The 13,524-nt window shown below is 54.9% G+C and overlaps 8 protein-coding genes across 8 annotated transcripts; 3 read left to right on the top strand and 5 right to left on the bottom strand.

Moving 5' to 3' along the window:
* Positions 1-729: 729 nt before the first annotated feature.
* BAUCODRAFT_332995 (uncharacterized protein) lies at positions 730-1,772 on the bottom strand. The gene has a single exon (XM_007683729.1). It carries the CDS (start codon positions 1,333-1,335, stop codon positions 787-789), a length of 549 nt encoding a protein of 182 aa, XP_007681919.1. The 5' UTR covers positions 1,336-1,772; the 3' UTR covers positions 730-786.
* A 600-nt stretch (positions 1,773-2,372) lies between these two features.
* BAUCODRAFT_333003 (uncharacterized protein) lies at positions 2,373-2,989 on the top strand. The gene is made up of 2 exons (XM_007683728.1): positions 2,373-2,441; positions 2,503-2,989. Exon 2 carries the CDS (start codon positions 2,562-2,564, stop codon positions 2,889-2,891), a length of 330 nt encoding a protein of 109 aa, XP_007681918.1. The 5' UTR covers positions 2,373-2,441; positions 2,503-2,561; the 3' UTR covers positions 2,892-2,989.
* A 425-nt stretch (positions 2,990-3,414) lies between these two features.
* BAUCODRAFT_332998 (uncharacterized protein) lies at positions 3,415-4,571 on the top strand. The gene is made up of 2 exons (XM_007683727.1): positions 3,415-3,693; positions 3,759-4,571. Exons 1-2 carry the CDS (start codon positions 3,567-3,569, stop codon positions 4,418-4,420), a joined length of 789 nt encoding a protein of 262 aa, XP_007681917.1. The 5' UTR covers positions 3,415-3,566; the 3' UTR covers positions 4,421-4,571.
* A 1,675-nt stretch (positions 4,572-6,246) lies between these two features.
* On the top strand, positions 6,247-6,949 carry BAUCODRAFT_127483 (uncharacterized protein; the record flags this gene model as incomplete). Its single annotated transcript, XM_007683726.1, has 2 exons — positions 6,247-6,328; positions 6,387-6,949. The coding sequence occupies 2 exons, from the start codon at positions 6,247-6,249 to the stop codon at positions 6,947-6,949; spliced, it is 645 nt and encodes a 214-aa protein (XP_007681916.1).
* Positions 6,950-6,990: 41 nt separating this feature from the next.
* On the bottom strand, positions 6,991-7,484 carry BAUCODRAFT_332979 (uncharacterized protein). Its single transcript, XM_007683725.1, has one exon. The coding sequence runs from the start codon at positions 7,358-7,360 to the stop codon at positions 7,031-7,033; it is 330 nt and encodes a 109-aa protein (XP_007681915.1). The 5' UTR covers positions 7,361-7,484; the 3' UTR covers positions 6,991-7,030.
* On the bottom strand, positions 7,485-8,188 carry BAUCODRAFT_332967 (uncharacterized protein). The gene has a single exon (XM_007683724.1). The coding sequence runs from the start codon at positions 8,046-8,048 to the stop codon at positions 7,608-7,610; it is 441 nt and encodes a 146-aa protein (XP_007681914.1). The 5' UTR covers positions 8,049-8,188; the 3' UTR covers positions 7,485-7,607.
* Positions 8,189-8,820: 632 nt separating this feature from the next.
* Positions 8,821-9,162, bottom strand: BAUCODRAFT_332932 (uncharacterized protein). The gene has a single exon (XM_007683723.1). The coding sequence runs from the start codon at positions 9,067-9,069 to the stop codon at positions 8,884-8,886; it is 186 nt and encodes a 61-aa protein (XP_007681913.1). The 5' UTR covers positions 9,070-9,162; the 3' UTR covers positions 8,821-8,883.
* A 2,148-nt stretch (positions 9,163-11,310) lies between these two features.
* Positions 11,311-12,481, bottom strand: BAUCODRAFT_332947 (uncharacterized protein). Its single transcript, XM_007683722.1, has one exon. The coding sequence runs from the start codon at positions 12,209-12,211 to the stop codon at positions 11,648-11,650; it is 564 nt and encodes a 187-aa protein (XP_007681912.1). The 5' UTR covers positions 12,212-12,481; the 3' UTR covers positions 11,311-11,647.
* Between the last annotated feature and the right edge of the window lie 1,043 nt (positions 12,482-13,524).

Raw genomic sequence — 13,524 nt, 5'->3', positions numbered from 1 at the left:
CATAGACCGTCCTAGCACACGCCGTAGTATTCACAAACTCGTGATGTGCCTTCGCAGAAGAGTGCGTTGTACGGTTGCGCACGCCAGATATCCGCTTCGTCTGCTTACGAAGTTCGTCAGTTTGCGTGGCGAGCAGGGCGTAAGTGGCGAGTTCGGGATGCAGGGAGGTAGGCACCATTGTGTCGAGCCCGCGAGGTCTCCTTCAGACACAGCTTCAGCATTTTATTAGCACAGTCCCCCTTGCACAAGGGTCTGCCTTGCCTGCAAAGCGTTCGCACGGATGGCCCAGCGCAGTCAGAATGTGCAATGGCGGTGTCTACGAGCCACCTGCATCACAGCATGAGAGAGGCGCAGTTCATGTGCGGGAACACGTAGAAGATTAGGTAGGCAGGATTAGCTGCGGGCCTTATGAGGCAAACGTCTACGTGCTTGATCGCAGAGGGAAGCAGGGTGTACGGCTTAGCAACGCAGATGGAGTTGATGTGGTTGCCGCGCACCGTGAAGGCCATACATTGTCTCTAGAGCGTGCAAATGCAGGCCATCTCTGCGCTAGAATCATGACTATGCTGGTTGCTGCGCCCGTCTTCACAGCGTTGACGTGACCATGCGCAGTCCTGGGTCTTGCCGCGGATGGTAGATATGTCACGTGTGTGGAGTTCGACCGAGTGCCAAGGAGCGCTTGGGAGCTTGGGAGTGGACTTCCTCCCGATTGAACTTTGCACCACTTCTAGTGGATGTAACAGCAGCAGCAGCGTTGGTCACGCTTGTATTATGTTGCAGTCTCATTCACTGCATCAAGTCCCTCTCCCTAATGAGCGGGTTGCCTGTGTGCCATCGCGGGCGCTCACGTGCTAGGATGTCTGCATACCAGGTCGACTGCTGCCGCAGACCAGCCCCCACCTTCGCCCGCGCTGTCTTCATCTTCTCTCTGACCTGACACATCTTCTTGCACAATCCCCCGCCCCGTGAATTCATCATCAACTGCCGCTCCTTCGTCGACGACGCCGAGCGCGAAAGCATCACCAACTGCTTCCGCTTTCGCACCACCCCACCACCACCACCTCCTCCTCCTCCCGCGTTCTCCGCCTTTTTCGCCAAAGCTGAAGTCGCGGCTATCGTTATCCTCGCGCGCTCGCCTCTCTTCGCTCTAACGAACACAGCTAGCACCGAAGGCCAGTACGGCATTTGCAAGACCGAGGTCGACAATACCACCTTTCGCGCCGCAGGCTCGGACTCGGTGTCCGGCTCTCTGGACCTATGACTCGCCGACATTCTACCCCTCAGCATCGCCTGTGGCCTCCCGGCCGGCATCCTGCGCGCAGAGCACATCCTCATCCCCTTCTCCAAGCTCTCGTGCTTCCCTGCAAATGCCGAGCGCTTCACCCAACCGCACCGTCCCTCCCCGACACAACCTCAACCCTCGCCGTCGGATGTGCTCGCATTCCTTCATGAAGCCTGTATCTCAGCAGCTGCTGCACCCCAGCATTGCTAAGGAGTCCTTGCTTTGAAGAATGAGTCTGGTATGCTCGCCACTGGGCATTGTTCTGCAAGCTGGCTTATCTTCAGCACGATTAAAGACTGCAGCTGCGTATGGAGATTGCAGCGCGTTGCCGCCGGCTTTTATGACATTCTCACTTGGTACGACTAGTGCTGGAGGTTTTGAGTTCGTAAACAGGCAAGAAGCCGGAGACGTGAGACAGCGTCGGTCCCACGCACTTCTCGGAGCCGGTTCATTCGGACCGGCGCTTTTAACCTGACCTTCAAGTCCGCCAGATCACACGCGACATTACGTACGCTTGAGAGGGCAGGTTCCGAATCACGCACTGTATCGGCTCCTTGTGCCGTGTCTTGCGGGTAAGAACCAGCCGAAGGCTCACCTACGATGAGCTAGCTGGCATTATAGGACATCCCACAGGTCGATCACAAGTAGCACGCCAACCGGCTCGGACGACATCCCGCATCTATCTATTGCCGACCCCGACTGCGTTTCAGGAACTGCATAGCTCGCTTGGCATGGTAGTGTAGCAACTGTGCGCTCAGCTGTACCTCTTAGTCCGCCTGCAGGAAGAAGCTTGCCGTTTCCCAGCTTGAGGACCTTGCCATACTCGTCCTGCTTCTTCACGCAGTACTCAGACTGCTTTGACCATGGTGCTGACTCGGTCGGCTACGGACTTCCCCTCTCACATCTCAGAACACATTGTCCAACGCTTTAAAAGGCCAGAGCACGAAGCGGGCACCGCCCCAAAGAAGGTAAGGGATACCGCCATATACTTGAACTTTGCAAGGTGGTCCATCCTCATCCTCCTCCTGCTCCACTCCCTTCGTCCATCTGGCCAGGTGTAGTGCGTGCAGCAAGCTCTTACCGAGATAACAGCCCCGGTGCTGGCTCTATACATAGCGCTAGTCGATAAGGATTTGTCGATCTTCGGTCGTCGTATCTGGTACGACTCTTGCTAGGACTGCTGAGTTCGGGTTACCAGAAACGCTAATGTCGAATGTCAGGTCCAACTAGGAAGCCTTCATCCTCTACTACTGCCTCGAGTCCAAGCAGAATCTTATGCATGAGGTTGAGCCTAGCGGGCGGAGGGGGCTGGTCTGGCCAGCCAGTCTTTCTCGTCGGCTGGGTCTCGCTGCTCATGTCCCTATACCAAGGCAGCCAAGGGCTCGATCTGTTCCTGCTTAACACGACCTTTCCGGGCGAGCAACATTCGAAAAAGGTCGGGCATGCATCTGCTGTTTGCGCAACTTGCACGCACTTTCTCATTTTGCCGAGATCTGGGACTTGTATAGAAACCCATTCGACATGCGCAGTTGGAGTGTATCCCCTTTTAAGGCGTGGCTGCTGTAGCTTTCGACGCTGCACTTGGCATATATGCATTATTAAACATTGAATGATGTCCAAACAGGAGAGCGGACCTTGACGACCGGCTTACAGCCAGGATTGTCCGGCACCGGAAGTGAATGTTCACTGGAACATGCCTCCCACTTACCCGCCAGGGCTAGCAGCACTTTGCAGAGATTTATATGACATGCTTGAAGGCTGCAGCGAGCGGCACGCTCTCTGTCGACCGCAACATGTCGTGTCAGAAGTCCGTCAACTATGAAGGCCACCATGCTGACGGCCATGAAGAGTCTTACGAAGACAAGAGTGAAAGCCTTCCTACCACGTCGTAAAGGCTCATCCTCTCTAAGTGACAACACGGAGAGTCGGGCACGTTGTCGACAGATTGACAATCCATTTCACCGCCTACAAGACCATTGAGACACATCAGACACTGGCATGAATCACGAGCCGGATTTGGGTCGTACTCAGCGAATATACGACCGGCTGACCGAGTGGCTCTTTTTGTCCTCAACCGTGCAGCATCAGATTTCAATGAGGTGGGGATGTAGGTCCCATTTACGCTGTGCGTTTGGTGATCAGGAGCCAACGTACGACTCTAAAACGTGCTTGCTGCTGTAATAGGAGGCAACGAAACAAACCCTTTACGCCCCTCACGTCTAACCATTGTGATCATGGCATTCACCGTTCTGCGCCATCAGATCTTGAGCTCATTCTGCGCTGTATGCGATTGCTTTGTTTGGGAAGCTTGTGTGCTTACAGCTGGAGAGACAAACACAGTGGACTGCAGAGCACATCCGGAAGCAAACATGATGATGTCTCACTTACAATGAAACGACCAATACCTCGACGTAAGAAAGAAGCACTCGCAAGCAGAACACGCGGTTGACTGATCACTGACGCAGAGTATAAGTAGGTCTTACGACGGGTAGAGACCTGACCACCACCTACGTAGAACCACACGCGCACAACACAAACGTTATGGCTACACCTATTGCGACTTCAAGGAGATGCCCGGAATGCACTCTACAGAAGCCTATCCAGCAATGGAGCATCCTGACCAACGGCAAGCTTGGTAAGCGGTGTAATGACTGCTACCAGGGGTGGCGAGTGCAGAATGGTTATGCTGCATCGGCTCCACCGCCTGCCCTATCTTCGCCGCCGACGCCGCCCTTACCAGTACTGGAGCAAAGGCAGCCTACACCCGGTCAGGGTCCGCGAGCCGTACAAAGACAGCCACAGAACGCCATCGTACTCTACGATCACCATCAGCAACATCTCCAGCCTGGACCGCTAGTGCCGCACGGGCAAGTCCGGCAGCAACGAACCCTCTACCACAGGATATGGACGACCATACAGAACCGTCCGAAGAATGCAGTCGCAGTCGCCGTCATAGTCATCATGCTCGCCATCTTCGCCACATCAACGCGCTGGCGTACCATAAATCCGAACCGCGCAGAGGCTGGAATGCTGACCTTGACAGTCTCTGCCCACACTACGACGGCAGCTCTGGACACAAGTGGTGTTGTTGTGACGACGTGGGAGAGCACCACGGTCGTGCCGAGATACGATCTGTAACGGAAAGGCCAGAGGCATTCATGCAGCGGGAGGTGGTGCATGCGAAGGTCGCTAAATAGGCGTTTGGGCTGAGGGAGCATTCGTGGCGACTTGAGCATCAAGAAGCGCTGCGCACTTTATACCTAGTTCAAATGATCGTCTACATCTTTCCGGAGGCTTGCGTAGGATCTTCATGTTGGTATCGAAGAGCGAATTCAACGCCGGCCTTTGCCTCGCGTTTGCGGGCGTTCTTCACACCCGGTGACAGTGCTTGGCGCTGAAGCGTGTGCACGTGGCTTGCGCCATGCAACATATGGCACTCTCAATGTCGCAACCACAGTGCCGTGCGTACATCCGCTCCATACGATGATGAAGATGTTGCAGGGGTTAGATAGTTAGATTTTGTAAGCGATGCGGAGGATCCGCTGGATCGTGTGGAAGGCTCGACGCGGACGACGCACTCCCGACAGGAACATTCAGAGGACATGTGAACAGATCAGGATTGATTGGAGGGGCGTTATCACGCATGCAGCATGCGAGGTGGGATGCCCTGCGGACGCTTTGCGTACCATACAAAAATGCTCATGAATGGTGTCGCATGTACAAAACTGCTCATGAAAGGTCTCGCATTCGCTTCGTGGCAGCAATGCCAAGCTTCATCTCGGCTGTCTCTATTCGGTAATCCAGACAGAGCGGCCGACTCGGCCGCGCCAGATTCAATTCAGAATATAGCCGAGGTGAAGCCGGCATCGCAGAAACCCAACAGATGCCACAATGACACTGGAGCAGTGTTGTATCTCCAGCATGTTGGAACGAATGCAGCTTCGAGCGCTCGCGACGCACGGACTGGCCTGAATGTGATGAACCTGCCAAGCTATACTGCCGCGCGGTACAGGAAAAGGTAAGTCTGAGTGGAGTGCAGCGTTGGCGAGGTTGCACAGCGGGACCCGGAGCTATGGTTAAGCCGCTGTGAGAACCAAGCGATGTAGCACAACGTAGCAGCCAGTTGACGACGAGCTCAAGCAAGCACTGTCATAGCCGTTATCACCACATGGCATAAGCAGAAGAGGACGTAGACAACAGGAGGCTCTTCCGCCGATGGACGGTTGTGGCCATTGGAACTGTGAAGCGGCAGCAGTGTATTCCTGCGCGCCTAATCTTGAGGACAGACGGCGCCTGCGGGAAGTCGGCATGACATGGTGGGGTCGTCAAAAGCCACCTCCCATTGAGCGACATGCCTGGAGAGTAACAGGTCATTTTTGCCGCACCGGAGCGTACTCAACTGCAGTCCACTATCTCTTATTGGATACGAAAGAAGACCTAATGTAGGAGGCTGATGGCAATTGATCTAGTTTGTGCACGCGGAACCAGAGCCTTGGTAGAACAGATCAGCTCAAATTCGTCGTCTGGATCCAGCCCGCACTGAATTTCTGCAGAGATCCTAGTTGCAGTTGGGGATGAGAGACAGACCCGTGGCAAGAGGGTAGCGGAGAAGCACCCACGCGTGGTTCTCGCGCGGTAGGGTTTGGTCACATCTGGATGAGTTTACGGTATGCAGCCGCCTCTCGAAACCGGTTCGGGAGTCGGCCAACCGGTCTATGTCCACATTGCTTGCATATGATACCAGTCACTTCTGTGATCACTTTGGCCAAGGAGCGCTACGAGGTATGCCACGGATGCGATGCAGCCGCATGCGCTCTGCCAGCCTGCTTGCAATGGTGGGAATCCATATCTGTTGCGGAGACACACATGGTATGGACCCCTCGCTGTCCTGCACACTCTTTTCCCTGATGCAGGAAGTCTTTCAGACGGCGCTGTCGCGCAAGACACTGTTGCGTTTGTAAAGCATGGAGGCGCAGACGGAAGCTACGAAAATGCCCGTCGAGCTTGCTCCTGTCCAATACCAACGGCTCCGCGGTCGTCAACCCAGTAAGTACGCAAGCTTTTGCCCATACAGTTGTGGTAACGACGCTGAGAAGTGAAGCAGGGCTCATTCGCACTACCACTGGCAGATATACCTTGCTCCCGTTCCTTGGGCACGTCTCACCGCACTGGCTTATCGAGGTAGACTTCACGGATGACAGCATTGGCCGCTACCGAGACTGGGCGAACGACATGACAGGTACACCTTCTGCCTCGACATCCGATGGTATCCTTCTACCCTCTATCACCGACGACCTTCGGTTGGGAAAGCAACTCGAACATGGGAGCTATATCTCGCACCTCTGGCATACGCGACTGGCCTACAACTTCTCCGAAGATCTGGACACTACAATGCTAACCCTCCGATCTGCATATACCGTGGCTCAGCTGCTCGACCTCTTTTCTCGGTACCCGTCGTCCTTTCCATCTGAGTACATTGACGCCATTCTGCAGTGGGTTGCAAGGCGCGAAGTATTCGGTATCCCAACGATCTCGCCTTTGCAGCGCTACCTGTCGAGCGAGCTCCGATCGTGGCTGTCTGTATCAGTCCAACCGTATGTTGTGGTGGCCGAAGTCGCTCTACGCTTTGCGGAGCTTCAGCTGTCCGATTCGGAGGATGAAGCTTGATGCAACACCGGAAGCCTAGTGTACGTCAAGCGAAACGCCAGCGGGAAGAAGGCGGGTCCATACTTGGGTCTGCTCAGGTCGCTATAGCTCGATGCCGGTCGTAGCACCGAGGCAGTATTGGTAGACTGTGTATCGGTGGCACTTTGGACCCCACTTCGAGTTAGTGGTTATCCGCCAGTGCGTGCCTCGCCACTGACAGCGACAAGCCAGGTTCACAGTGCAATGTACGCCTTCGGCGCTGACTCGCGCCCGTTTTCGCATCACAATGACTTTTTGGGTTGGCGAGCGCAAGCCACGTCCTATGCAAATGAATTCAACAACGACGACAGATGCAGAGGGTGTAAGCAGGAAACCTCTGCTTCCGGACCTACGTACTCGAGCTACTGCTTCTGTTGAATACTCCGGCCGCATGCAAGTAGCGGTGTCGGTCCTGCTCGTTGATTCTATGCCTTCCGCGCCTCCTACAAACGATTAGAACCTCCGACCTGTTTAGCTTCGGAACGAGCTTGTCTCGAAGTGCCCCTCCAGCCATCTGGTTGTCCTGTCGAGACCGGGAGTCGGTCGAATGAGGAGGCAGGGCAGAGCCAGAGCGCCGACACAGTAGACACATCTTGAAGCCGGCTGGTGGAGAGGAGAGGCGTAGGATGGCTAACCACAATCATCTGTAAGAGAGGTGGCCAGACGTCCGCTGAGAATTGGCTGCCGGTAAGTAAGAGTACGCCGGTCTTCCAGTTGTTGTTATAACGTCTATGGAGCAGCCATGGTCAAGATTAAAGTCTACGAGCGTACGCGAACGAGCACCTGTACAAGCGACGAATGACAAATGCGTTTGAGGAGGGCTACTGAAATTGGGGATGGCTGGCATACTGTATTGCCTGCAAATGCTTGCCGACGGCGACTTGGAAGTATGCAGGCAAGAAACTGGGTGACCCGGACTTATGGTGATGAAGAGCATGAGCCCGGAGGGTGGGGGTGTGTGTGGAAATGTCGCTGGTGGGTGGAGGGAGTGGTGAAGGGCAACAGGCAGTGAGGACATTGAGATCGATCGATTGACGAGGCTTTTGCATGAAGCATGTTTGCTACTTCCACGACCGAACATTACGATAAAATGCTAGTAAGACAGACGTGTGGATTGTGTACGCAACGGTCACTTCCTAGCAGTCACGTGAACACGCGCTTGCTTCTGCGCATGACGCCACACAAAGCTTGCATGTCGTTTGCTTGGCTGGCGTCGAGGAAGCCACCGCGTGCACCTCAGGCCATGTCGAAGGCTCAAGAATGTCAACAACCATTGGAGCAGCACATATCATCAAAACTAGAGGAGGACTCCATAGCACCGATCATAAGGCGCTGCCTTGTTGTTGCGCGTGCCAATGACTCCGTTGACGAACTATACCTACGATACCCGACATTGCTCACCGGGAGGTGCCAACCCCGAAGATATGTGTTCCGCACGTCCGCGAACATACGATTCAGGTCACAGCACTAAGCTGGAGGGATGACATGAACAAAGACTTGCAGGTCTGCCATTCTGAGCTTCGCTCAATTGCCTACTGTGGGCCATCGACTGGATCAGATGTTTGCAGCCACTCCCGTATGAATGGCACCACTCTAATGAAGTGCCCGCTACGGAGCGCTTCAGGCCGCATAAGAGACAGAAAGGGCCGAACACCTAGTCTGTGGAACCAACACCGGAGACGCTCGCCAAAGCTGCTCGTGGCAGCTAGGGCTTCGCTGAAGCACCCTGTCCTATTGCATGCACCCAGCGATCGCAATGCATTAAGGCTTGCCACGATCCCGCTGGGCTAGAACAACATTCCCTTTATCAGGCCGTTGACGTGTCCATTAGGATGTCGACAAGTAAACGTTGTTTGGGTTCAAGGCTTGATTCCCACAGACTGGACAGCTAGTTGATCGTGGCCGACAATTCTGGGCTAACGCCGCTGCACAGTCACGAGCACAGTGGGATGACGACGGTCTACGGGTGCGCTCTTTGGCATGTACCAGTCGCAGCTCATCTTCGCATCCGCATAGTGACCACCTTCAATCAACAGTTGCTGAGGTGGGCAGACAGTGGCGTGAGAGGCCATGACTGTTACCGGTTTCTCGCCCTTCGACATTGGAGACCTGCGTTCACGCACTGAAGCCGCAGAGACTTTAGCATTCAAACAAGTACGACGAGCGTATGAACAAGATTAACCGCGGACTGCCCACGGTCTCTTTATTAGGAGATCCAATTGCAGATACAGCGAGGCTGCTTCTTGTGCCGCGCCCACGAATCAACGTGCATACAAGACGAGCAGTTTATGACGCACCAGCTCAAGCGCTTGCACTCCGTGTCTTTGAATAGGGTTCGCCAACAGTACATCATTTACAACCCGAACGATCAACCTCCACACTACGCCAACTTGCCCATCCCGGAGGGAGCCCCGCATTCAGGTCACATTCCTACTCGCGTCAAGTGGAACAAATTTGTGCGATGCTGCACGTTGAAGTTGTCGCTTGAGGTCAATCAAGCTCCTAGTCGCCGGAGCGCAAACATACTGGCTTGTTGTTCCACTTCAGCACAGAGCACTGCTTGATACACTCATTGTGCAGAAGCTTGCGTTATCAGCGTTCAGCACGCCCTGCTTTCAAGTGGGGTCGTGTAGTGCTCGCATCACCAACTCTGCCAAGCCAAAGGCCATGGCTCGTCAGCCAAATGATGGACACAGCCTGTCCTCGCAATCAAAGTAGCTGCCACTCCAGTCACATTTTTAACGGAGCCCACTGCGGTAGTAGAGGATCCCGATCGCAGGCTCACGGCACGAGGAGCCCAAGGGCAAGAATGGTCCATATGGAGTGGACGATCATTTAGAGCAACTTCTGCGTATCAGGAAGTCGGCGGTCTAGCCGATTGGGATTGAACCATTGCTGCTCAGGGTATATGCACTCTTCAATGAGCTTCGGATTTACGTTGTTACTGACTGTATGACAGGCAATCACAGCAAGCCGCAAGGCCCCGCTACTTTTGCTCTGCGAGAGATCGGACACGACTTCTCGAGCATAAGATGAAGTTCAGAGTCCAGCTTCCACCATAGAGTAAGGCCGGCAACCGGGCTTTTGATTACAGTTGCCAGACTTTGAGAAGGCCAACATGCGAAAGACGACATCTCTAGTCCCTTTTGCGACCCGGCCTTGGCGCGAACCATTCACTCAATTAAGGTTCAGGCTGCTTCGAGCGACGGACGAGAGAACCCAAGAGGAAGGATAAGAAGAAGCAGAAGAGTTTCGCGGCTGTATTTAGCCCCTACCACTTGGACGCAGAGTAGCGTGGTTGACCTGTCAAGCCCTTCCACAGTATGACCCGGCAATAGCTACCACTCGACGAACGATAGTCTCACCAGCAGCATCAGCTACAAGTGCGCCGCACATCGTCGGTGGCCCCAACGGGTCGGCCACATATCCTCCTTTCTCTCGAACTGTCTCCTTGCTGAACAAAGCCCGCAGCAGTAGCTACGCCTTCGTACACACCATCGCAAGCCACTTGCACCCGTCCTGCCAACGACTTGGGCTTAAACTCAAGGCGTCGAACATCAATCACCTACCAGCCAGTCTAGCGTACCGCATAGGACCACTGTAACTTGAGCCGTCCACGGCGTCATGGACCGAGCCGAGACAGCTGATGCACGCACCGAACCGGCCGGACCGGCAATGATGGAATTCGCATCTGCCCTTTTTAACATGTAAACGAGCACTCCGCCGCTATGGCATGCTGATAAAGGCGGAATCTCAGGGTACAACCATTCCGGAGACGGAGACCGGTCCGGCGGAAATGGAAGGCTGTAGAGGCTCGTGGTCTAGGTCTGCAATCCGTTGTCCGCCACCGCCGCCGTTCCTATCGCCACCATCTGGATCAAGCCGGAGCAGGCCGGAGCCGGGGCGGACGACTGGCCGGGCAAGACTGGTAGTATAACTCTACGCCTCGGGTGGACACTCGCACCAAAACACTCCGAGAAGTAGCTGGACCGGCCATCTATAGCGGTGCTGGCCTCCGGTTCCTACTGGGCGCAGCTGTTCGCGAGCAAGCGGGCCATCTACCCTGATAGTATCTTCGTTCAACCATTTCCACGCTACACAAGAGCTACGCTGCCGCTTCTTGCCAGACACCATTAGAGCTTTACCTAGTCTTGGCGCCGTGCACTACTGCAAAGGCAGTCCTGCGCAATAACGTATCGAAATCACAGCTTCCGCCCGGTCATGTAAGTCATTCTCACACTACGCCTGACCAAAGCATCCAAGCGAGACACAACTGACAATGCCGGCCAAGAAACACAACGCCGACTGTCATCCAGTCCTTCTTCACCGATCTCTCCGCAAGCAGCATCGCCCAACTGCGTCCCGCCGACTTCGCTACTCTGTTCATCTAGCTTGGCTGGGATGTTGGAGAAGGAAAAGTAGAGATGGAGCGCACCGTTGAGAACACGCTGGCGTGGGTGACGGAAGAATATCACTTTCCCGGGGGAGATGGAGGAAAGGTTCGGTGTAACGGCGCTTGTCCAAGGGGGTCTTGGCTGAGCTGCAGGAGGGCAGCAGTGGAGATGATGGGGTTGTAGAAATAGAGGTAGGCTGACAGGAGGAGCGTGGCGCTCCCCACGGTACGTGGCCTGCTGCTTTCGTTCATGCCAAAGCATCTTCTTGCACTCGCGCTGCGGCGCATCAGGCGGCAGAGATCTGCAACTCGACGTCTTCAGTTTCTGCTCCGGCTCCGGCGGAGAAGGGAAAGAAGCACTCCACCGCTACCTTCACCCGTCCGCCTGCAACTGCAAGCGAGAAGCGCTTAACTACTACCTTTACCTGTCCGTCTGCGACTGCGACTGCGACTGCGATTGCGACTAACGACCTCGCCAACGCGCATACCACCATCCTTAACGTCGAGGCCGATTGGTGCGAGAGGTCTGGGTACGTGAATGTGCCAGCATTGGTGGGTGTCGGCAACGGACTGGAGTGCGAGAGGTCTGCGGCGTTGGTGATAGAGGTGGATGTGCGGAAGCTGCCGGGCAAGTCCAACTCCGATGTCTCGACGGACATTGCCGGACGCTGAGGCGGATGCTTAGTCGGCTGCTGGCTGGAGGGTGGGTGGATGGTTTTTGACTTTGGCGAATCTGCGCGTCCATTCGTTGATGGTGCTGGTGCTGGTAGGAGATTGGGCAGCTGCTGGCTGGTGGTTGAGTGGATATTGTTAAGCATCGGCGGATCTGCGCGTTGATCAGTAACGCTCATCTCCTCCGTTGGCTTGGAACATGGTGGTGCTGGTGCTGGTGTGTCCTTCGGCAGGTGCTGGCCTGGGAGTACCTCAGCCTTCTATTGCGTAGTGCCAGTGTCCATACTCTGGGACTCGGCGGTATCGTGCTTAACAAGGATGCGTTCACTGTCCGGTGCTCTCGCTGCCTACAGTAAACTTCTTGTGCTTCCTCAGACTTTCGCGATTGTTCGACGGCTTCACTCCGTACCGAAAGTTCTAGCGATCTTCAAAGACATCCTCTCGTATAGGCAGTGGTGTGCCTGCTCGCTTGCGTTTCCGGCTAGTCCTTGTCGTCTCCACCGTGGATGGACTGTCGCTGCGATGGAAAAAGCGTTGTTGAGGTACGGTACTATTGTCTCGGCAGATTGCATCGTGATGCAGATGGTCATGTGGCAAAGCGGACTCAGTGGATAGAGCTAGCTGTATATAAGTTGCCAAAGAGACTAGCCGAGTCAAAGACCGGTCTGTAGGTCGACAAGCACGCTGCTACTACGGACCGGGCCAAACCGGCCAAATGCATGTTGCAGGAAGACGAGAAGTCGCAGCATGCTGCCGCAATGCGAAGACCTGGGGTGGAAGCGTGGTCGGGCGAGCTTTCACCAGCAGGATGGACTGTCGAGGTGTTGGTGCGAGCGGCTACATTGGCGCCCACATGGCCGTGGACATGTACTTACCTTCAGGCTAAGATAGTCCTCTTTATAAGCGAACATGGTAGGTACGTTGACATTGGCTCAAGTGTACTGTGATTGATTACTATGAAGACGAGAGGTAGTCTGGCCAATGTGCCTTAGACTCAACCAATAACATTTTTATGTTTGCCCGAGATACGGGCTCGGTCAATGACATTTCGACTTGTGCCTATTGTTCTAGCCATTCGTCCAATGACACCCCGCCTTGAAGATTGTGCCTGGAATCCGGGCCATCCGGCCCAAACTCGGGGCTCAGCCCTACCAACCGGGTGCAGCTTTGGCTGCTACCCGCCCAGAGGAAGTCTTGCTATTCTCTTTGAGCAGTACAGTGCTTTCGACCAGGATAGCTGTTGATAAAGGTCTATGTCGCGTCATTGCAGGCGGGCTCAAACATGAATAGGTTGAGGTAATCGGGCGAGCGGCTACATGCAAGCGGAGATGGACGAGAAGAAGCAGAAAGCGGACGCTCTCGCGTCTGCAGGTCGCAAGCAGCGCACGTCGATGAAGGATGCGTCCTGAGCGACTTCCTGACTTACATCACGACGAGTAAGGCATAATGATTCGTTCGGATCGACGAGCATGCTTTGCCTTTTCCCTATGCC

The sequence above is a fragment of the Baudoinia panamericana genome (assembly GCF_000338955.1).
Source record: "Baudoinia panamericana UAMH 10762 unplaced genomic scaffold BAUCOscaffold_16, whole genome shotgun sequence".
Taxonomy (NCBI): domain Eukaryota; kingdom Fungi; phylum Ascomycota; class Dothideomycetes; order Mycosphaerellales; family Teratosphaeriaceae; genus Baudoinia; species Baudoinia panamericana.
This window is presented reverse-complemented; position numbering and strand designations above follow the sequence as displayed.

Coding starts and splice junctions, on each gene's coding strand:
- BAUCODRAFT_332995 (XM_007683729.1), bottom strand. CDS start 1,335: ATGAGGATGTGCTCTGCGCGCAGGATGCCGGCCGGGAGGCCACAGGCG.
- BAUCODRAFT_333003 (XM_007683728.1), top strand. CDS start 2,562: ATGAGGTTGAGCCTAGCGGGCGGAGGGGGCTGGTCTGGCCAGCCAGTC.
- BAUCODRAFT_332998 (XM_007683727.1), top strand. CDS start 3,567: ATGCGATTGCTTTGTTTGGGAAGCTTGTGTGCTTACAGCTGGAGAGAC. Junction 3,694..3,758: donor GAAACGACCAATACCTCGAC/GTAAGAAAGAAG, acceptor GAGTATAAGTAG/GTCTTACGACGGGTAGAGAC.
- BAUCODRAFT_332979 (XM_007683725.1), bottom strand. CDS start 7,360: ATGCGGCCGGAGTATTCAACAGAAGCAGTAGCTCGAGTACGTAGGTCC.
- BAUCODRAFT_332967 (XM_007683724.1), bottom strand. CDS start 8,048: ATGTTCGGTCGTGGAAGTAGCAAACATGCTTCATGCAAAAGCCTCGTC.
- BAUCODRAFT_332932 (XM_007683723.1), bottom strand. CDS start 9,069: ATGTCGAAGGGCGAGAAACCGGTAACAGTCATGGCCTCTCACGCCACT.
- BAUCODRAFT_332947 (XM_007683722.1), bottom strand. CDS start 12,211: ATGAGCGTTACTGATCAACGCGCAGATCCGCCGATGCTTAACAATATC.